The sequence below is a fragment of the Triturus cristatus genome, chromosome 1_2, assembly GCF_964204655.1.
Source record: "Triturus cristatus chromosome 1_2, aTriCri1.1, whole genome shotgun sequence".
Classification (NCBI taxonomy): domain Eukaryota; kingdom Metazoa; phylum Chordata; class Amphibia; order Caudata; family Salamandridae; genus Triturus; species Triturus cristatus.
The window spans coordinates 758007201-758030229 of NC_140580.1; the positions used below are offsets into that span (position 1 = coordinate 758007201).

Genomic DNA, 23029 nt, shown 5'->3' on the forward strand with positions numbered 1-23029 from the left:
ATAGGTTAATTGCTTTGGACTTGGAAGGTAATTATTTGGCAGATTTCTCTCATCTAAATCGAAAGCATGGTCTGAGGAAAATACATCTCTGAATTTCAGACAGAAAGGCTTCCATTTTGGATGTTCTACAAATAATAGCATCTTTACGTTAGCCTAATTAGTCAGAAAAGGCTTGCTTAAGTCTAAAGACAAATCCTTTGCATGTTTTGTAGACTGCCGTACCGTGTTTGTTGCTGCTTGTTGAAGTGAAGAGCCCAACAGCAAATGGCAGTCTCCAGGATCTCAAAATAAAGACAAAACAAAGTAAATGCCTGCAAGGGGTGGTGGAGCAGTGTAAGAGTGGCTAGGGGAAAGAAACAAGGATTTCAGGGGGATACAATAAAAATAAAGCCTAGTTGGAAGAAGATTACAGAAGAAAGAAGCATACGAAGAAGAGAGCAACACAGAGCACCAGGGCAGAGGGAGAAGCACACACGAGAAAGAGCAGAATACAAGGGGCACCACAACACAAAGTGCGGGGGGAGCACAAGAGAGGGAGAGAGCAGAACACAAGGGAGAAAGCAACCCCATTGTGCAGGAGGGCGGGTATTTGGCAAGTGAGAAGCACACGAGGCAGAGAGCTATCAAACACATGCACTCTCGATGACTGCTTACCAGAAAAGAAAAAGTGGTTCCCTAAATGTGAGCAGTGAAAGGATACAAGTCAGCCAATCATAAGGATGGTAAAGAGGCTTTGATCCAGGAGAGGGGCAAACACACAATGGATAAGGACATTCATTGAATAAGAAGCAAGGAATAAGAGTGACAATAAAGCCAGACAATTAAAGCAATAGGTGAGCTCTAAGCCCCCTATAAAATCTTGGCATAGGAAGACCTTAAAAAATGTCCCTTTTGGGAAAGCTATACACCGACAAAAGTCTTCTATAAGGGTTCAATCCCAGCATTTGCAGCCAATCACTGGCGGTCACGAACTGTGACCTACCTCCTAAATATTAATTACACAAGTAACTTTGCGACCCCTAGCAAATGGACGATTTGCAAGATGACCTATTAGCACATGACAAGTCACATCACTGACTGCATCCCCATTCACAAACAAGTCAGTGTACAAATTGCACATCCTATGTTGGGAATAGTACATTTGCTACAATTTCCTGAATATTCTCTAGGCCTAAATCAGATAAAAAAGTGTAAAAGTATAGGCGGCCTCCTACGGATCCAACAGTGGCATAGTACAAAATGATGCCCCCCCCCCCGTGCATAATGTGAATAGGGCCCCCTGAATCTCCCATATCTTAAAGATTTTCATTGAACATGATCTAAATTGGAGCCTCTGGAGGAGTGGGGGCACCTGAAGGGTTAGGAACCCCCTTGCACCTTCAAGGACTACAGGGGCTTGTGTTACAGCCCTGGCTCCGACTGAACATACTGTTGCCATTCTCAAAATAGGAGCAGTAATACACCTGGAAAGCTACATGAGGTGCAGGTTTCCAGGCATACCATTGCACAAGTTGTGAATTCCTTAAGATTATCAAATGTGCAAAACACACTATTTCTCATTTTTTCTCTGCAGCAAAATGTTTTTCTAATGGAAAAGCCCTTCCTTTACAGCACCAGCTAATCAGGGGATGACTGGTTATTTTCCTATCCTGGAAAATTTCTGACCAGTTCTAGGGTGGGCAAGGTTCTCATTTCAGTTTGTGAATGTCCACAAACATACATGCAATAATTTTCAGCTGTAAGTGCATGCTTACAGCAGAGAATACCTTTATGAATCTGGCCAGTGATTAAAGACCATTCCCAGTCCAGACTCACCAGATACCGGTCCAACTTTGCTACTTATGAATTGGAATCGCAGCTAAGAATAATCGTCTCCTCAGAGCCTTTTTTAAGTTCCTCATTTTGGCAAGAACGGTAAGCGAGATAAGTGTTGGCCATTAGTATGTATTATGACTTTAGATCAAAGGCAGGAATTCCATATAATCAATTCAGTCCTGCATCCTTTCAAAGACTGGCGAATGAAGTGACATTAAAGTGGAAATTTGTAACACCTGCTCTTTACAGCGTTCCACACAAGAAAGTGCTGTAAAGGTCTTATAAAAAAAAGTTATTAGCAAAAATGCTTCATGTAGTTCGATATCACCAAGCTCATAACAGCATACATCTCTTATCACACATTCCCGCTTAACAGTGTATAATGCACTATATATATATATATATATAACCTACAGGCGGTCGGTCGCCAGTAGGTAGTTATAGTTAGGACCTCGTTTCTATTCAAATAGCGTTTTTTCTTTTGCCAATATCTTTGGCGCCGTGTGACGAATCTTCGTCAAAATTTCAAAACTACTGGGGCGCTCCGGTCAGCTCCTGTCTTGAAAGTTTCGGGGTGATTCGTCAAGAATGACCCGAGAAAAAAAGGAGAGTCCCAAAACACGTTTTTCCCATGTTAATTTCCATAGGAAAAATTGGAACAGACAACAGCCCGAACTGCTGAACGGAATTTCACCAAATTTGGCAAAAAGGTAGCCCTTGGTTCAGAAAGAGACCTGTGTTTTTTAAATTGTGTAAATCCATTCAGTAGTTCTTCAGAAATTAAAAAAAGAACAAATATCGATATCTGAGCATATGTTTCGGCAGCCATCTTGAGACTCGGTATCCGAGTCACAAGAAAAGAGTTTTAAAAAAAGGTGAAAAACAAGAAAAGGGGGCAGGGTAGAAACACTCTGACCCCCTAGACCTGCTCAGGGCCCCAGGACCCCCCAATTGTTTTTGTTTTAAACGGCAGAATTCGCGTTGGGGGTCGCGAATCCTGCCGAGAAATATTTTTAAAAAACAAAGCGTGGACAATGCCAAATTATATTACCGGGGGCAGCGGCGGACCCCGCAGCCCCAAGGACCGCCACCTCCCCGGGGCTTCCAATAAAATGCATGGGGGGCTCCTGGCCCCCCCCCCCACATTGCCCCGGGGACCGCCACTCCCCGGGGCATTCTTTATTAAGTCTCGGAAGATGCAATATCGAGTGCGGTCTGTCGGATGTAGAGAGGCCAGGATAATGCTGGATGGATATTGGCCTATGAGATGCAGGATGGAGAGAGGCCAGGAAGGTGCAGGGTGGAGAACGGTCTGGGAGGAGGCAGGGAGAAGAGCAGCTCTGGAGGATGCAGGCATTGGGTGGGGGTAGGAGGGAGAGCGCCGGAGCACATAATTGGTACCCAATCACCAACACCAATTACCATGACATCATCATTTGTGAGCAAGGGTTGGGGAGGGCCAGCCCAGTTCCCGTGATGGGGGGTGCACACATGTGAATGTTGCCTCTTCTTAAGTCTTCTATTCTCCTCTGCCCCCTGGCGATTCTTTGTCGTCCGATAGATGTCGCCGGGCGTATCTTTTAGTCGACAGAGCAGAATGTAAGTAAAATTAGATCGAAGCCCAACCTGCAGGAGCCGGAGGTTTAGACTTAAGCCTAGCCGGTAAGTGGGGCCTCAGACAAACAATGGGGGAGGGTTTGCAGTGGGCTAGAAAGTGCATACCTCCACACAACGCGCTACGGCAGTGGCTGTGCATTAATTCTTGCGGGCTGGGGGTCCGGCTAACGCCGGGCGGGGGCAGGAGATGGCAAGAGACAAGCAGTATCACGACAGACTGCTTCCTCATAGAGCTCTCAGATGAAAGGACTGAGCTGTGTTTTCGCATGCGAGAGCTCCCGCTATCCAGAGGTGGAGGCAAAGCCTGCACTGGAGCAGCACAGAGACACACGCACAGCAGGGCTGGTGCATGCAAAACACACACATAAACACCGACAGGGGAACAACTACAAGCACTGAAACAGACACTAGTCCCAAGTGACACATAGTTTAGTGAGCCTCCTGCAATTGCGCTGGTACACAACTAGGTACTGACGTGGAGGATCACAACGTTTTTGAGACGCGGCTGAGCCCTCCGTGTCCTTGGTTCTGTGTTGCTCCTGCTGGAGAACTATTTTGCCCAGAGGGGGTGTTCCTTCTTTTTTAGGTCTCGCCTGGCGTAGGCTGCGCGCATGCGCAGTCTCGCTGGTGAGATTAAATGATATGGGGATTTTTTAGTAAAGTGCATTAAGCCCCGCCCCTCTTTTCCATTGGTTGGCATCACCGTTTATGCTAAATGGTGGCCAGCCATTGGAAAAGAGCTCCTTGTGACGTATTCGCTCGGCTTTTTCGGCCGTCCCATTTGGGCGGCCTCGCCTGCTTTGCGTTCGTCGCAAAAGGTTTCTTATCTTTATGGGGCCAAACACATGGCCCCATAAAGACAAGAAACCTTTTAGCAGGCGAAACCGTCCAAGTGGGACGGCAGAAAAAGGCAAACGAAAACGTCATGGCGTTTTCCTCTTTCCCTCCTCTCCGGCGTCGCACAGCGTAAAGGGGGGAAGTCCGCACAGTTGTCGCCGCTCAGCCCATTCACGTCACCCGTTTCTTCTCAGACTTTCATTCGGTGAGTTGTGACCGAGTCCTTTGGTACAGTGTAAGGCATGAGCATGCTATTTTGCTTGGTTAGGGGTTGTCCGGTCTTTCCTGGCCACGGCGGCGCCTTGTTTTCTGAGAAAGGTAGCAACTGATACACACATCCACCCCTACAGTAAATAAACACTTTAGAATTGTGAATTATAAACATATCAATGCATTGTGACCGCGGTGCGCTGTTACAGTTGAACATTAGATTTCATTGAAGTTTGACTGAGCGCATCAACGGGGCATTTCCGAATGCCATGATAGGATCACGCAGTGCTTGCTATGTGCCAAAAGAAGACGTTGACAGTGACGTTTTGTCTGCAATGACAAGCAATATTTTGAGCGAGCGTACAGTGAGAAATGCGCATCTGGTGGTTTATGAAGTCTATTCAACGAGACAGGAACCCTTGTGCTTCTCTCTTCTATGTCTATGAACAACACCTTCTGCTTCTGGAGCGGAGGCGAGGATGTGAGCATGCGCATCTTTGTTGGTTTCCACCCCCGGCTTCTCAAGCTAGTCAAGTTTTCAGGATACTCTGAGCGAGTCACGATGGCGGCGGGCGGCGCGCAGCCATGAGATAGCGACCCCTTAGCGCGCGCAGCCCAGTCCCGCAGTGCAATAGAGCGAGTGCCGGACCTTCCGGAAACAGGCGCAGCGGCGATGGAGTCCCGGGGAGACGGCCTCCTGCAGATCATCCTGAAGACCCTGCAGCAGCAGACCTTCAAGATAGAGATCGACCCCGAACTGACTGTACAGCGAGGGCCTGGGCTGAAGAAGGGGTGGTTGGAGGGTCTCATTTTCATTAAGTTCCTGTGCAGTTGGAAGAAACCCCACCCACAGTAAAGCGCACATGCCTTCTTTTCTTAATATTTGAAATATTTCAGGTGTGACGCGTATTTCATTTTTGACTGGAACTTCTACGTGCCAGTGGGCTCTGTGGTTTACTTCAGATTAGCTTCTAAATCTGAAGTAACCCAGAGACTGTAACCCACCACTTCTTCCTTGTGAGAAGACTTGTAGTAGGTAAAGCTCTCCACTAGGATCCGCCACCCAACACATGCGAAAATTGAGAACTCAAGAGTTTTTCTGGAAGGTATATTATGTCACCGTTGACTTGCGTTGGCCAGAGAGTAATGATTTTCGGATATTGGGGAGGCCAAAGTACACATTGTCATGGGGTGGTATCTTTGACCAGAATTGTGGTCGTAGAGATGGATGTTGCCCGTCAAGAAAAGTTAAAAGTAGCAGTCAACGTGTGAAATGATTTGGAGGAGGGTCAGAAGTCAAGTATCGGAGCTGGGAATTGCAGTGTCATCCCAGGGTCTGGCAATGAAATGAGGCTTGCCCCAACACTTTCCTCCCAGTTGCACTACCTGCAGCACAGAACAGCTCGGGCTTGCTTTCGGAGGTCTGAGGAATTCATATGCAACCCTACATCTTTTGCAGAATAACCAAATGTGACAGTGAGGCACGTTTGACGTGAAATGGGTGTGTTGAAAACTGGGGTTGCCTGCACATCCCGGACTCAGTTTGACAGACTAGAAACGCCATCCTCGGCTGCTCAGACGGCACCTGCTTTAGTCTAATATCGACGTAACTTGATGCAGTATGCTCGGTATTTTCTTTTTCAACAGGTTAGCTGCACTGGCGTTGAAGAGTAAACCTAAGCACGAGAACAACAGTAGTTTTTTCGAATATATATTATTTTAAAAGCATAACATAGAGCATTTTAATGTCTGTAAATGGATAGTCTTGTGCTAAAATGTTAAGAACTTAATTTTGCTTCTGTAGGTACTGCGAGAACCGCAGTGTTTTAACTCGTTGGTGAATGTCATGTACTTTTTCGGTTCTACATATGTATGCTAACTTTACACCTTATGAAGTGACGTTTGTCAGAAGAGATTGAAACGTATTCCACCCGCTTCGATTTAGCAACAATCCGCCTTCCTGAATGATACGTTTATAAATCATCACCTGCATTCGCATACCTAGGATATTCAACATAGGCCCTGCAGGATTGGATCCATGCCACTTTTCCAGACTATCCACCTACGATAAATGTATTGTATTCTAGTTGCATGTCTCTGATAAGATATTGATGCATGTTACTTAGTTGTGCTTGGTTGTGAGCGTGTGGATTTGCCGAGTGCCTTATGTCTGCAGTGTGTTGATGTCATGCACGATAAGAGCGGTGCTCTTATTACATTGCATGTTTCTGTGCTTGAGTGTGAGTTAGAGTGAGAATACATTAAAGCTTTCAAGTCCAGAAGGCTTAGTTATTATTTGTACTCCTAGAAAATTTTCGGGAAAGTTAAAAAAAATAGACCAAATATTTTAAGAAATGGCTAAAGTGATAATTTTGCATTGACCAAAGGGCTGCACGTTATGCGCCACTCCAGGCACACAGATACGGATACCTAGATGCACATCATAACCAAAAACAGTTTATAACCCTAAGAACATGTTTTTTTCATTGAATTCCTAATGGCTGAAGTTTCACAAAGATTGGGTGCAGAGGTGTAAGTTGGTTTTATGTGCTACAATGCCCTTCATATATTCTTATGCCTGCATATGACACTTTTGATGCAAAATCTGTAAGCAATTTGCCTGTAAACGGTGATGATTGACCAACACTGAACGTGCTACTTTCTCATTACTCATTATTCAAATCAACTACAGGGTGCTTCTGTAGCCTTTGCACATCATATTCCTTTTCAGCAGTGCTGTAACGGCGCATCAGACACATGTTTCTGTGCACCTGAGTGCCCCTTGGTCATGCAGAAAAAAGATGTGCTGTACTAAATTGCTCATCCCCATACGGGCACTCACATAATACAGTGAAAATCAGAGTAAGCGACAATCCTTTGAGTGGATAGGGATTTCTTGTAGGTCTCGGAGAAGGAGTTTATTAGGGACAATAGTTTCCCTCTGCAGGAAAAAAGGAATGTACAGTCACACATTTCTGCATTATTTTACCCCACGGACTCTCCACTCAGTGGAAACTGCACAATGACTGTTGTGCTTGAATACACAGGGAATATGTGGCTGTCAGATTTCTAAGTGTACTGCTGGGATTATTTGGGAGTCCCATGTGATAGAAATCTTCTCCAAATGTATATGGAAACCCGTAGGAGTAGGCTCTGGTCAGTTGGTCTTTCTCTGAGTGAGCTCTCAGCTCAGAAGCCCGTCTTAAAATGATGTGGGAGGGCTTTATAGCAAATATATTGAAATTTTCATGTTAAGCAGTGGTTGTCAACATACATGCACTTTTAAGTTTGTGTTCTCTGCCAATAGGTCTCGCCTTTGGGACCTTATAAGTATTTAGTTATGCAGCACACTATCCTTACTGCAACAACATTATACCTGCACAATTGTCACTATTGCCTCATGTAACGTAACGTTTGATTTTGTAACATGCTCACTTGTAATTTTTCTCCTTATGTATCATTACTGCTCCTATTGTGAAGCGCTCTGACACCTTCGGGTAAAGTCCGGCTATATAAAAACGCATTAAATAAATAAATAAATAAACTGTTGCATGGCTAAACACTTATAAGGTCCCAAAGGCGAGACCTATTGGCTATGCCAATGCTTGTTATCACATTAGTGGCTCTCTGTCTTGGTTTTGTACTGTCTGGGCATCATTCTCTTCCCCGTTTCCTCTCGTTCCTTCCCACTCTTCCTCCTTTGTCTCTCTAAGGCTTCCGTACTCGGGTGGTTTCCTAGCAACGGTAAACAGACCCAAGACGTAAGCAGAATATTCTTACGGCTCTAGCAAACATCAGAGTTTCCCCGATGAGCGGCTCTGTGGTACCCCCGGACTCTCTGCAGGGTCTCTGCGCCTGGATAGACCAAGTGCCACTGAGCAGACCCAAGAGGAGCCTGACCCGAGACCTGAGCGACGGGGGTATGAAGGACAGGGGTCTATCAGGCGGGCGGGGGCAGGAGCGGTTCTCGGAAGAGAGAGAGCGCGAGTGTTAGTGGTGGACAGTACTTACGGACGGTAGGGAGGAAAGTGCTAGCTGAGTAACAAAAACCTCTAGGGTGTTGGGAGGGGGTAATAACAAATGTCCTTTAGTGCCCCAAAGCTTGCAATTGGTCATATAGAAACCGGTGTCTCATTTAGCTGCTGCGATCACCGGTAAGAAGCTCACGCCATAAAGATATTTTGGCGGCATGGACGCAGCAGCCCCCCGATCAGACACACGTTGTTACATCTGTTACATCACGCACAGCCACTTTGTAATTGGTACAGTCCTGCATGATCAGTAATTCCCTACTCTACAGATTGAAACAAACCCCACCAATGCCCTCAAACAACTCCCTCCTCATCCAATAATGGTTCCGAATCCGTACAACACCTTCATCACCCCTATAGATTCAGTACACGTCATGCAGGAAAACATTTTAGCCTGCGTTTTTTGTTTTTTTTAATCTGCAACATCGTTTTCCTTTCTGAGCATATATAGCATCTTCTACGTAATCAATAATCAGTCATCAATAATGTCATCAATGATGTAATTTAACATGTCATGAGTGATGCAACATTGGAGGTCATAAGCAGTGCATGGAAGAAGAGCAAGTTGCAGTTAGGTCACTGAATTACAAATGAGTGAATTCAGTGTTTTTTTAAACGTTAGTTATGGTCAGGGACGGAGTGGGAACCGCAACCGGCCCTGGCAAACAGCTCAGCCGGCCCTCAGGTGCAGAGCATGTGCGGCCGAGCTGTTTGCTAGGGCCGGTTTCGGACGATTTTGTTACAGTGGGCTGATATTACCGCCCCCAGTAACAAAAAGTCCCCCCCAGGGGCCCAACACCGGCCCCCACCCTGACGGCCCACCGGGGAAACGCCCGGTGCCCACTACAGCCAGTCCAGCTCTAGTTATGGTTAGCTCAACTCGTGCCCTATGGTAGCTATAACTCGCGCAAGTTTTCTCCTAAATAATTTCACTGTAAAAGTTACATTGATATTTTGAATGATGTTATCAAAGATGTCATGACTGATGTAATATGTGGGGTAATTAGCAGTGCATGGCAAGGGAGCAAATTATAGTTGCCTTAGGGCAAGCGTTATAGTTACTTGAGCTAGCCATAACTATAACTGCTGAATTTCTATGGTTTTGTGCGAGTAAAATGTGAACCTAACTATAACACCCCTTTAACCTTTGGTTTTTTAAGTGAACTTATCTGTGTTTTAACATTAAGTAATTTTAATGACTTTACATTAATCCAACCGTAGGCAAACCCCCTATAAGTACCTTTGGCCGTACGCAGTGGTTGTTGTATGACGGGCCTGCGGCCTACTCAACTCCACACCATGTCTGGCCTTCAGACATGCAGCCAGGCAAAGCAGACTACCACCTAGGAAGCACCCTATCCCATGCCACACATCGCCTTTGGCCATGTGCAGCAGGAGTTGGGCCTGCGTACCAAAACCCCATTAACCAGGCACCCCCGCGCAACTCACAGCCTTGTGAAAGAAAAGAAAAGGAGTCAGGGTAGGAATACCCTGACCCCCTAGCCTTGGTGCTGGGGGCCAGGGCAAAAAAACATTTTTTTAAATGTTTGCTGTGAAATTGTGGTGGATTTGCGAATCCGTGGCAAAAATGTACAAAAAAACAAGCATAGTCTCCTGTGCTTCTTTTCAGATTTGCCCCTGGGTGGGCCAGGTCCCATGGGCTTCAGGGTATTTCATAACATAAGGTGGGAGGCGCTCAGTTCCCCCATCCAGGGTTCTTTTTAGCCTCAGGGACCACCGCCCCCGGGGCTTTATTTAAATATGGGAGGGGAGGCATGAGGACCCCCCTCCATTGGGCTCATTGAGCCCCGGGGACCACAACCTCCCTGGGGCTTTACAACTATAGTGGAGGGGGCCAAGCGGACAATCCCCCTTCTGGGGCTTTACCATGTCCCGGGATCACCACCTCCCTAGGGCTAAATTTAAAAATAAGCGGGGGTGGGAGGCAACGCACACCACCACCTCCTTTGGGCCAATTTGAAAAATAATACTGAGAGGTGTGCCCCCCCTCCCTAGGCCAATTTTGGAGGCAGTCCCATGGCCATTAATGGCTCCAGAAGAGGGGCTGCGCGGCCCCCCTCTGTAAATTAGCACAGGCCGGCATCAGGGAGATGGTGGTCCCCATGGCCGTATATGGCCCGGGAAGGAGGCTGCGCGATCCCCCTCCCAGTTTTAAATATGTATTTGGCTTAGGGGAGGTGGTGTTCTCCAGAGCCTGGGGGGTCCGTGCGGTCCCTGCTTCATTATTTATTTAGCCTTGGGAGTCTTTACAACAATAGTGGAGAGGGGCAGCGCAGACCCCCGCCTGGGGCTTTAATATGCCCCGGGGACCACCACCTCCCCAAGACTCTCTGCACAAGATCGGGAGGATTCACTGAGGATTCGCGTCGCTAGATATACACATTTGGTTTTCTTTTAATAACTCTAAAGCTACTGAAGGGATTTACACCAAATAACAAAAAGTTTGTTTTCTCACCTGTGAGAAGTTGGCCTGGTATATGATGTTCACTAGTTAAAGTGACCACCTTGTACCATGCCAAGCAACCCTTATGGTGTGGTTGTAAGTCAACCTTTTCGGACTAGCTGCCCTAGTGGTAGCGTAGGCTAAGCAGTCTTTGAGGCTAAACTCGTGAAACGTGTTAAGCAAGCTGTTTTACCAAATGCAACCCCCTTTTATACCAATGAAAGGACACCACACAGATATATATTGAAAATATATATGTATTTATTTCTCAAAGTATCCCCTAGTCTCTTTATGAGCACAGGAGCACAAATCGTCAAACAAGATTACATTAGAATACACAGAAGTTGCACTTTATATGGATAGGCCCTGGTGGCCGCTCAAACCATATACTAAAATAGTGGTATAAGTACCACGAACAGAAAAGGGAAAAGGCCTAGGGCCTCTCGAATCGCTGGGCCTACAAGGAGCTAACTTCAGTTAGTGACCAGGAGGTCCACGGGTTGCGTGTGCAGAGCAAATAGTCACACGCGTGCTCCTATAGGTTTTCAATGGGTGCGTAAAAAGTACAAAGTTACTGCAAAAAGGATCTTCCGGATGGACTATGAACTCAAGATTGGAAACACAGACACTAGAGATGATTCTCTACACTTGGGCACCGGAGTGCCAGCTTTACCTCACCCACAGGAAGCGGGTGCATAGGCCTCGAAGTGCGTCGGGTTTCTTCTATCTGTTCAATGGAGCCTGTGGACAAAGATGCTGCAGGCGGTCGGTCCGGAAGGGATGCGGTGGATCCAAGAGTGGATCGGTGTTGTAGAAGACCTGTAAGCAGAGGGGACAGTGTTCACAGTCACTAGCCAGTGACCAGCGTGGCACCAGGTGGGTACCAGGCGATGTCGGGTGCAAACAGGAAGAAAGGTGCAGCTTGTCTCTGCAGCCACGTGGTCCCTGAAGGTCGACGACGTCCAGGAGTCGGTTCACGAGCTGTCCCACGCAGGCTCTCGCTGTCGGCGGTGTCGGCGACTTGATCGAAGCAAACAAGCCTTGGCAAAAGCAATTGTTGTGGAAAACAAAATAAGCTGATGGTTCTGACCAGCAAGGTCAGAGGGATTGCTCCTTTGGAGGGGAGCAAGGGCCAGTCTGGAGCAACTAGACCAGCAGTGTAGTTCTTGAAGTTCATCGCCAAGATGGCCACTAGCCAGCGGGCCAGCAACCGGTTAGGCGCGTCGAGTGGCAAAATGCAGAAGGGCCCCACGCAGATCGTGGAGATGCTGGAGGGCTCACCTTTGGTGCAGATGCTGCTCGGGTGTTGGGCTTCTCAGATCCCAAAGCACAACTTGGAGGGAGCCTCGGTCGTTGCACTTGCAGCTTGTCATGGTCTTTTCAAGATGGCTGGCTCCACGTGTCTCGGTGCCTCCACGGGTTCCTTCTTTTCAGGGACTGTGGATCGGGCAATGAGAGGTCTGGAGGTCCAGGTCTTGTCAGTCTCTGGGCTCGGGCTCCGGCGGGAGGCGGCGGCAAAGCAGACGTTGATTCGCTGGATGGTGCTTGCGTTAGCAAGGTGGTCACTCCCTGACCACAGGGGAGATTTCCTTCAGTCCTCTGTGCAGCAGAGCGTCGAAGTTCCCGTCTTCTTCTTGTAGTTAAGTTGATTCCAGGATGTCTCAAGTCTTAGGACACAGCTCCTACCTTTAAGCGGATTCTAGGGGCCGGACTACCTGCTAGGTCCCTCCCTAAGGGTGGGACCAGGAAGGGGGGTGGTTACACCCCCAATCCTTTGTCCAGCTCGCCCCAGGCCCGGGACTGGTGTGCCCCAGGACCGGTTTGAACTGGCATATGCACCGAGGCTCCTTGTGAGCCTCAGGCATGTCTGGTTTCTTTCAAGCCCTACCTGACCAATACACAAAATCCTGTCTGGGGTGGTGCACGCACCTCCCCTGGCAGGAAACCCTTTGTCCACACCTCCCAAGCTGGAAGGACTCCCAGCAGCAGGAGGGCAGACTTGTGTCTGTGGTGGCAGCATCCATTTTGTGGAGCTGAGGCTATGTCTGATTTTACCCGGGTTTCAGGTACTGTACATGTCGTGTCCCTCTAGAAGGGTGGAATGCTAACCCCGTCTCCAGAATTGGCGAGGGGTTAGTATTCCAATTCGTATGACACCTTACTCGACATGTTTTGATAAAGCCAAACCAAAGATAGCATTTAACCGCGAGGTTCATAATGCACTTAAGAGTATATGGTATGACGATATCTGGAAACAGTAGAAGGAAGGGGTTCCGACCACTGCAGACAGGCTCAGCTCATGCCAGAGCACCATCTCACATGGAACCAAGCACTCTGCCTTCAGGATTGTTAAGGCCTGCCATAGGAGTGACTTATAGGTTAACATGTGTCCCATTTAAGGTTAGGTATAGGTATACTACACCTAAGTAAGAGGTGGTTACACCAACTTACCCCAGCTGAGTGATCAGCCAGTTGTGTCAAATTTGTTAGGCCAGGCCTGGGGTGGCATAATACATGCTTCAGCCCCTGGTAGCCTTAGATACACCAATGCCCTGGGTACCTAGTGTACACTGGTACAGGGGCTCACAGGGTGATCTAATTCCAATGGGTTATGCACCTAGGGTACATGGAGTCCATTTTAGAGTGAGAGCAGACAGGCTGAGACCCTGAATGGCAGGATCTCAGGCCTACTAAGTCAAAAAACCAGCTAGACACTAGGCAAAAAATTGGGGGTAACCATAGTCAGATATCCACCTTCCTACACAACCCCCCCCCCCCCAAACGAAGGGAGATAAGGCTGACCTTGACCAGGTAAGCCTATATTGCCCAAGTGGCCATATAAGGAGGAACCAGCACTGGCATGGTTACCCCCTGTCTCATGGTCCACTAAGCAATCCCTCACCCTAAGGGTATCAGAGGGTCTCCACCATAGGGAATCTCTACCTTTGGTGTGTCTTGGCAAAGTAAAAGGCTGGTGTTGAGATGGAGTACTGAAGTGAGTGTCCTCAAAGTGAGGCCTCAGCTTCCTCCAATCATCCTCCACCATGGATGCCTTTCTTTCCTTAACTGAGTTGCACTGTGCTCTCAGGGTCAGCCTCTGGCTACCTAAAGCTGGAGGCTGGGTCCCTTTTGTGGGCTTACTGGAGGGACAGGTCAGGTTTGGGGCCCTAAGGTCCCAGGTTTGCCTGTGCCCAACAGAATCCCTCTGGGGGAGGTCCCTAACTACCTGTAACGGAGATCCCGCAGGAATGTTTTTACCCATCACCTGGCTAGGGCTACTAGTCAGGCAATCCTCATTCTTTTGATGGGGGGGTTCTTGTGGACAGGGGCCCTCTTGGGGTCCACTGGCCTCCCTGACCTCTGCAGCCCTGGGCTGACTGAGGCAGGGTAGAGAGAGGCAGGCTACCTGCACCAGACTGGGTCCCACCTTGGAAGGGGCCACTGACATCAGAGGCTCTGCCAGGCCAAGCCTGGCTACCTCTGGGGCAGTTCCTTCACAAGGGGTGAGGTCAGATCCCTGAGGTGGCTGACCTTTTCCTAATGTCTGGGGAGAGGGAGACTTTTCTTCCTCCCCACTACTCTCTGTTTGTGTGGAGTGATCCATAGTTTCAGGCTTCACTACACCTATGTCAGTCTGAGTATAGGCTGAGACCATTACAGCCTTGCCAACCTTTTCAGGGGGGCACTCAGTTTGTGTTTGAGCTGTGACTGTCACAGCTCTGCCAGTCTCTACAGGGAAGTCTGTCTGTGCCTGGGCTGTGGCTACCACTGCCCTTCCAACCTTTCCAGGGAGGAAATCTATTTGGACAGGGGTTGTGAATGGCACAACCCCACTACCCTTTTGTGAAAGGCCTACCATTTTAGAATGGGTGTCTTGTTCAACTCCAGCCCAGGCTGAGAGTTCTAAGTCATTCCCCAGTAAGCAGTCCACAGGCAAGGTTGGGGACACTGCCACCCTTTTAGGGCCAGTGACACCTCCCCAGCTGAGACATACCTCTGCCATGGGATGACTGTTCTGTTTGCCATCAATGTTAGTCACCTGGTAGGAGAAACCAGGCAAAAGCTGCTCAGAGGGAACTAGCCAATGGGCCACCATAGTGATGCTAGCTCCAGTGTCTCTGTAGGCCTCAGCTTTTGTACCATTGATGTAGGGCTCCTGTCTGTACCTACCCAAAGTGTTGGGACAGGCAGTGAAGTTGGCAAACCCCATGCCACCATCACAGACAAGAGTAGTTGCTGTAGGGGAATTGGCTAAGCCAGGGTCCCCCTGTGTTCCCCAAGTAAACCCACCCAAATTTCTGGGGGCACTCCCACCACCTGGGGGATTACTGCTGACAGCAATAGGTGGTGTGACAGGAGTAATTGGAGGAACAGTTTTGTTTTTAGCCTTTGGGCAACTGCTGTCAGTTTTCCAATGCCCAGGAATTTTACATTCATGGCAGTAAGGCTTTTTAGCTGTGGTAGAGGAGGGAGCTTGGGACCCACCACCCTGTGTGGAGTTTTGGGGCCCTGAGGAAGATTTCTCTTTTGCTTTATCCCCACCCTTCTCTTGAGGCTTGGTGGTATCTTTCTTTTGGTCACCACCCTGGTTTTTAGGCCTGATCCTGGTCCTGACCCATTTATCTGCCCTCTTTCCCAATTCTTGGGGAGAGGTCAAATCTGAGTCTACCAGGTGTTGATGGAGAAGCTGGTTTTGACAATTACTTAAAATCTGCTCTCTCATCATCAAATTGTACAATCCTGTATAATCAGACACCTTACTTCCCAGCAACCAACCCTCCAAAGCCTTAGTTGCACATTCCACATATTCAGACCAGTCCTGAGTCTGTGCCTTCTGGGTATCTCTGAACATTAACCTGTACTGTTCAGTGGTTAAGCCTAACCCATCAACTAGGACACTCTTCGGGACTCTGTAATTTCTGACATCCTCTTCTCTAACAGTGAGGAGTCTATCTCTGCCTCTCCCTTCAAAGGAGAGCCATAAGATTGCTGCCCACTGGTCTTCAGGAACCTGCTGCACTTTGCAGGCTCTCTCAAGAGCAGTCATCCATTTGTGGATGTCATCCCCACTTTTGTAGGGGGGCACAACCTTGGACAGGTTCCTATTATCAAAGACCCTATCTTTGTCCTTAGGGACAATGCTGCCACCAGTGGGTATAGACCCACTATCTTTATGCTGCCTAGCCTTGCTCAGTTTCTCTTCCATCAGGGCTACTTCTAGCTCCTGCTTCCTGATCCTCAGCTGGGCTTCTTGCATTCTGGCCTCATGCTCCCTCCTCTGAGGGGTGGTCATCCTTCTCCTGGAGTGACCTTGAGAGCCTCTAGAGGCATGAGAAGCATTAGATTCACCTGAGTGATTCCTTTGCCTCCCAAACCCCTGGTTAAGTCCACTGGGGAGATCCAATGGGGTGATCCCATTGTCAGTCCCCAATAGCCTTAAGTTAGCTGGGCCACGTATAACACTTGGCACTGGGCTAGTTCTCCCTTCATCCCCACTACCTTCTGTATCAGTACCCTTCTCACTTTCATCCTCTGTAGTATGAATCTCATCTAAGGGGTGACTATTGGAAAGGGGTACCTCAGTAGCATCTTCAGAAGGGGGGCCTCCTGTTCCTGTCCCTAAGGGGCCTAACTGGGAGGCTTTCCTGAGAGCTTTCTGATCTTCATCAGCCTGTAAAAGCTCTCTGAGTTCAGCAGAAGTAGGATTCTTGGGCTGTTTAAGGCCCCTGATATTTGCCAACTGCCTGAGCTCATTTTGATTAAGGGTAGCAAAGATGGATGGGGCCCTCTGGGGGTCACTCTCAACAGAGATGGGTACAGTGGACCCCTCTGCCCCAGCCATTGCTCTTAAGTGTGGGTGGATGTGTTGCAATCTACCTACACTTGGGTTTACCTACTAAACCTATCTAGTAGTTGTAGTCAGGGTGTGCTACTCCCTTTGCTCTACAACAACTAAGTTCAGTAGAACTTAAGTATATCTAATCTTGTTTTATATGTACCTACAGGTACCTATGTGATCTTTCAATTGGTAACCAAGAGATTACAATGGTAAAACACAGCAAGCTCAAATCCAACCGCTGCTCACCAATGTGAGAAGTTGGCCTGGTATATGATGTTCACTAGTTAAAGTGACCACCTTGTACCATGCCAAGCAACCCTTATGGTGTGGTTGTAAGTCAACCTTTTCAGACTAGCTGCCCTAGTGGTAGCGTAGGCTAAGCAGTCTTTGAGGCTAAACTTGTGAAACGTGTTAAGCAAGCTGTTTTACCAAATGCAACCCCCTTTTATACCAATGAAAGGACACCACACAGATATATATTGAAAATATATATGTATTTATTTCTCAAAGTATCCCCTAGTCTCTTTATGAGCACAGGAGCACAAATCGTCAAACAAGATTACATTAGAATACACAGAAGTTGCACTTTATATGGATAGGCCCTGGTGGCCGCTCAAACCATATACTAAAATAGTGGTATAAGTACCACGAACAGAAAAGGGAAAAGGCCTAGGGCCTCTCGAATCGCTGGGCCTACAAGGAGCTAACTTCAGTTAGTGACCAGGAGGTCCACGGGTTGCGTGTGCAGAGCAAATAGTCACACGCGTGCTCCCATAGGTTTTCAATGGGTGCGTAAAAAGTACAAAGTTACTGCAAAAAGGATCTTCCGGATGGACTATGAACTCAAGATTGGAAACACAGACACTAGATATGATTCTCTACACTTGGGCACCGGAGTGCCAGCTTTACCTCACCCACAGGAAGCGGGTGCATAGGCCTCGAAGTGCGTCGGGTTTCTTCTATCTGTTCAATGGAGCCTGTGGACAAAGATGCTGCAGGCGGTCGGTCCGGAAGGGATGCGGTGGATCCAAGAGTGGATCGGTGTTGTAGAAGACCTGTAAGCAGAGGGGACAGTGTTCACAGTCACTAGCCAGTGACCAGCGTGGCACCAGGTGGGTACCAGGCGATGTCGGGTGCAAACAGGAAGAAAGGTGCAGCTTGTCTCTGCAGCCACGTGGTCCCTGAAGGTCGACGACGTCCAGGAGTCGGTTCACGAGCTGTCCCACGCAGGCTCTCGCTGTCGGCGGTGTCGGCGACTTGATCGAAGCAAACAAGCCTTGGCAAAAGCAATTGTTGTGGAAAACAAAATAAGCTGATGGTTCTGACCAGCAAGGTCAGAGGGATTGCTCCTTTGGAGGGGAGCAAGGGCCAGTCTGGAGCAACCAGACCAGTGGTGTAGTTCTTGAAGTTCGTCGCCAAGATGGCCACTAGCCAGCGGGCCAGCAACCGGTTAGGCGCGTCGAGTGGCAAAATGCAGAAGGGCCCCACGCAGATCGTGGAGATGCTGGAGGGCTCACCTTTGGTGCAGATGCTGCTCGGGTGTTGGGCTTCTCAGATCCCAAAGCACAACTTGGAGGGAGCCTCGGTTGTTGCACTTGCAGCTTGTCGTGGTCTTTTCAAGATGGCTGGCTCCACGTGTCTCGGTGCCTCCACGGGTTCCTTCTTTTCAGGGACTGTGGATCGGGCGGTGAGAGGTCTGGAGGTCCAGGTCTTGTCAGTCTCTGGGCTCGGGCTCCGGCGGGAGGCGGCGGCAAAGCAGACGTTGATTCGCTGGATGGTGCTTGCGTTAGCAAGGTGGTCACGGGAGATTTCCTTCAGTCCTCTGTGCAGCAGAGCGTCGAAGTTCCCGTCTTCTTCTTGTAGTTAAGTTGATTCCAGGATGTCTCAAGTCTTAGGACACAGCTCCTACCTTTAAGCGGATTCTAGGGGCCGGACTACCTGCTAGGTCCCTCCCTAAGGGTGGGACCAGGAAGGGGGGTGGTTACACCCCCAATCCTTTGTCCAGCTCGCCCCAGACCCGGGACTGGTGTGCCCCAGGACCGGTTTGAACTGGCATATGCACCGAGGCTCCTTGTGAGCCTCAGGCATGTCTGGTTTCTTTCAAGCCCTACCTGACCAATACACAAAATCCTGTCTGGGGTGGTGCACGCACCTCCCCTGGCAGGAAACCCTTTGTCCACACTTCCCAAGCTGGAAGGACTCCCAGCAGCAGGAGGGCAGACTTGTGTCTGTGGTGGCAGCATCCATTTTGTGGAGCTGAGGCTATGTCTGATTTTACCTGGGTTTCAGGTACTGTACATGTCGTGTCCCTCTAGAAGGGTGGAATGCTAACCCCGTCGCCAGAATTGGCGAGGGGTTAGTATTCCAATTCGTATGACACCTTACTCGACATGTTTTGATAAAGCCAAACCAAAGATAGCATTTAACCGCGAGGTTCATAATGCACTTAAGAGTATATGGTATGACGATATCTGGAAACAGTAGAAGGAAGGGGTTCCGACCACTGCAGACAGGCTCAGCTCATGCCAGAGCACCATCTCACATGGAACCAAGCACTCTGCCTTCAGGATTGTTAAGGCCTGCCATAGGAGTGACTTATAGGTTAACATGTGTCCCATTTAAGGTTAGGTATAGGTATACTACACCTAAGTAAGAGGTGGTTACACCAACTTACCCCAGCTGAGTGATCAGCCAGTTGTGTCAAATTTGTTAGGCCAGGCCTGGGGTGGCATAATACATGCTTCAGCCCCTGGTAGCCTTAGATACACCAATGCCCTGGGTACCTAGTGTACACTGGTACAGGGGCTCACAGGGTGATCTAATTCCAATGGGTTATGCACCTAGGGTACATGGAGTCCATTTTAGAGTGAGAGCAGACAGGCTGAGACCCTGAATGGCAGGATCTCAGGCCTACTAAGTCGAAAAACCAGCTAGACACTAGGCAAAAAATTGGGGGTAACCATAGTCAGATATCCACCTTCCTACATCACCCAAGACCGACCTGTCTGCTAAATGTGGTGTAATTCCATTCAGCGGTTCGGGTGTTGTCTTATCTAAACTTTCTATGGGTATTAGCAATGGAAATGCAATTTTTTTGATTCCCCCTTCCCTTTTCTTGGCCCCCACTTGACAGATCACCTTGAAACTTTCCATGCACATTAAGACTCACTGCACACTTTTTTTGGAAACGTTTGTGAAGATTCGCCAACCAGCGTCAAAGATATAGTTGGCAAGTCAAAAAATGCTTTTCCTATGAAACCTAGGTCCTGACTAAAACTGCCAAATGGTAAGCACCAGTAGGTAACATATATGTGTGTGTATGTGTGTGTGTATATATATATATATATATATATATATATATCAATGCTCAGGCTTGGGTCCAAAAGGCTTGAGGTGCACTCGAACATCAACTCGGGGCTCCAAGCACTAGCCCCCTTTATCGGTGCAGATGGCGCCAACCAGCTCCCTTTCACAGTCAAACACCACTCTCGCCGACGCGTTTCGAAAATATCTTTTCTTCTTCCAGGGCTCGTGGTGAGGGAATAGGCACGTACCAGCAGCTGTCTCTCTTTATGCAAAATAAGCGCGCCCTCTGATGGGCTGCTCTGAATGAGTCCGCGCTAGGCATCTTGGAGGTTGCAGTGCCAGATGCATTTCAATCCGTGCGTGCATTATCTGTGGGTAAAAAAGAACGCTGAATGAGTTCTCAGCTGGCAAGCGTCACCTCAATCCAACATTGATGCTCCACATGCAGAGGCTGTAGTATACTGGCCCCCGTGGCCCCCATGGGTTACTGAGGTGGTGCACACTCGGCGGTTATGGCCACCGCCAAATATCAATGCTCAGGCTTGGGTCCAAAAGGCTTGAGGTGCACTCGAACATCAACTCGGGGCTCCAAGCACTAGCCCCCTTTATCGGTGCAGATGGCGCCAACCAGCTCCCTTTCACAGTCAAACACCACTCTCGCCGACGCGTTTCGAAAATATATTTTCTTCTTCCAGGGCTCGTGGTGAGGGAATAGGCACGTACCAGCAGCTGTCTCTCTTTATGCAAAATAAGCGCGCCCTCTGATGGGCTGCTCTGAATGAGTCCGCGCTAGGCATCTTGGAGGTTGCAGTGCCAGATGCATTTCAATCCGTGCGTGCATTATCTGTGGGTAAAAAAGAACGCTGAATGAGCTGTAGTATACTGGCCCCCGTGGCCCCCATGGGTTACTGAGGTGGTGCACACTCGGCGGTTATGGCCACCGACCCAAGCCTGAGCATTGATATTTGGCGGTGGCCATAACCGCCGAGTGTGCACCACCTCAGTAACCCATGGGGGCCACGGGGGCCAGTATACTACAGCCTCTGCATGTGGAGCATCAATGTTGGATTGAGGTGACGCTTGCCAGCTGAGAACTCATTCAGCGTTCTTTTTTACCCACAGATAATGCACGCACGGATTGAAATGCATCTGGCACTGCAACCTCCAAGATGCCTAGCGCGGACTCATTCAGAGCAGCCCATCAGAGGGCGCGCTTATTTTGCATAAAGAGAGACAGCTGCTGGTACGTGCCTATTCCCTCACCACGAGCCCTGGAAGAAGAAAAGATATTTTCGAAACGCGTCGGCGAGAGTGGTGTTTGACTGTGAAAGGGAGCTGGTTGGCGCCATCTGCACCGATAAAGGGGGCTAGTGCTTGGAGCCCCGAGTTGATGTTCGAGTGCACCTCAAGCCTTTTGGACCCAAGCCTGAGCATTGATATATATATATATATAAAGCACTCCACTTGCCACTTCCACTGACGCTTCTGTCAGGAAGAATGGAGCACGGACCACAGATAAGGTGCTGTATGCTTAGTTTATTTCCCCATCAGCATGACGGCCATTACGCGTTCTGGCTCCTGAGAGCCTTGATCATATATATATATATATATATATATATATATATATATATATATATTCACTTAGAAAACCATAGGTTTCACACATGTTATAGTTAGCTGGATGTTTCACTCGTAATAAAACATTGAAATTCCCCCGTTATAGTTAGTTCAGATAACTATAACTCGCGCGATCGCAATCCACTGCTGATGACGTCACATATTACATCACTCATGACATGATCAGTGGCATCACTCATGACATCACTGATGACATCATCCTTGTGAAAGAGTGGAGGTCGCACGAGTTATAGTTATCTGAACTAACTATAACGGGGGAATTTCAATGGTTTTTTACGGCTGAAATGTCCAGCTAACTATAACATGTGTGAAACCTATGGTTTTTTAAGTGAATTTGCAAGGTTTTTTAAATGCTAATTCCTAACTATAACGTGTGTGAAACCTATGGTTTTTTAAGTGAATTTGTAAGGTTTTTTAAATGCTAAGTTATGTATGTTTTATTATATTTTTTATATATTTATTTTACAATAAGCTACCTATGTATATAGTTATAGATTGACTGTATCCTGTAATATGGAATGGTTCGTTTAAAATGTTTTTTTTTTTTAAGGATTTTCACCATGCACGCACCGTGCGCGCACCCTGCGATTTGTTGAAAAAAAATAAATGTTTTTTTCACCCTTCGGGGTCCTTCAGGGACCCCCTGACAAAGGCTAGGGGTCAGGAACTCTCTACCCTGCCCCTTTTTCACGTTCTCCACCTTTCTTTTTCACTGTCACACACAAAACACACAAAATGGCGGCCAACACTTCCTGATTTCGACCGATTCGAATGTTGACTGACATGTAACCACCAATCAGAATTACGCTCGCGCACGTTATGGTGCACGCACCGTGCGCGCACAGTGCGCGCACGGTGCGCGCTTATAGATATTTATGTGCTTTTAAATGCAATTTTCTCAGGAACTACTGAACAGATTGACACCATATATGCAAAAGGCACATCCCAGACCTGAGGACTGCCTCTTTGCCAAATTTCAAGTAATTCTGTTCAGCCGTTCGGGCTGTACCTTCGACTAAAGGTCCTATGGGAAAATGCATGGGGAAAACGTGTTTTGGGACCCCCCTTTTTTCTCAGCCCCCACTTGACGAATCACCCCGAGACTTTCAGGGTAGGAGCTGAGCGGAGCGCCCCATTAGTTTTGAAAATTTTGTGAGGATTCGTCAACCGGCGCCAAAGTTATTCAAAATAGAATTTTCAGATTTCCTATGGAAACACGGTCCTAACTATAACTATCTACTGGCGACCGCCAGTAGATTATATATATATATA

At 48.1% G+C, this 23029-nt stretch overlaps 1 protein-coding gene across 2 annotated transcripts in view; it reads left to right on the forward strand.

Moving 5' to 3' along the window:
* The first annotated feature begins 8233 nt into the window (after nucleotides 1-8233).
* LOC146867967 (sperm flagella and cilia-associated protein 1-like) overlaps nucleotides 8234-23029 on the forward strand; it is a 368080-nt gene continuing 353284 nt past the window's right edge. For both annotated transcript variants that reach the window (XM_085608716.1, XM_085608715.1), the window contains exon 1: nucleotides 8234-8399. In XM_085608716.1, the coding sequence (XP_085464842.1) occupies nucleotides 8288-8399 (112 nt within the window). In that variant the 5' untranslated portion in view covers nucleotides 8234-8287. The remainder of the gene's footprint in view (nucleotides 8400-23029) is intronic.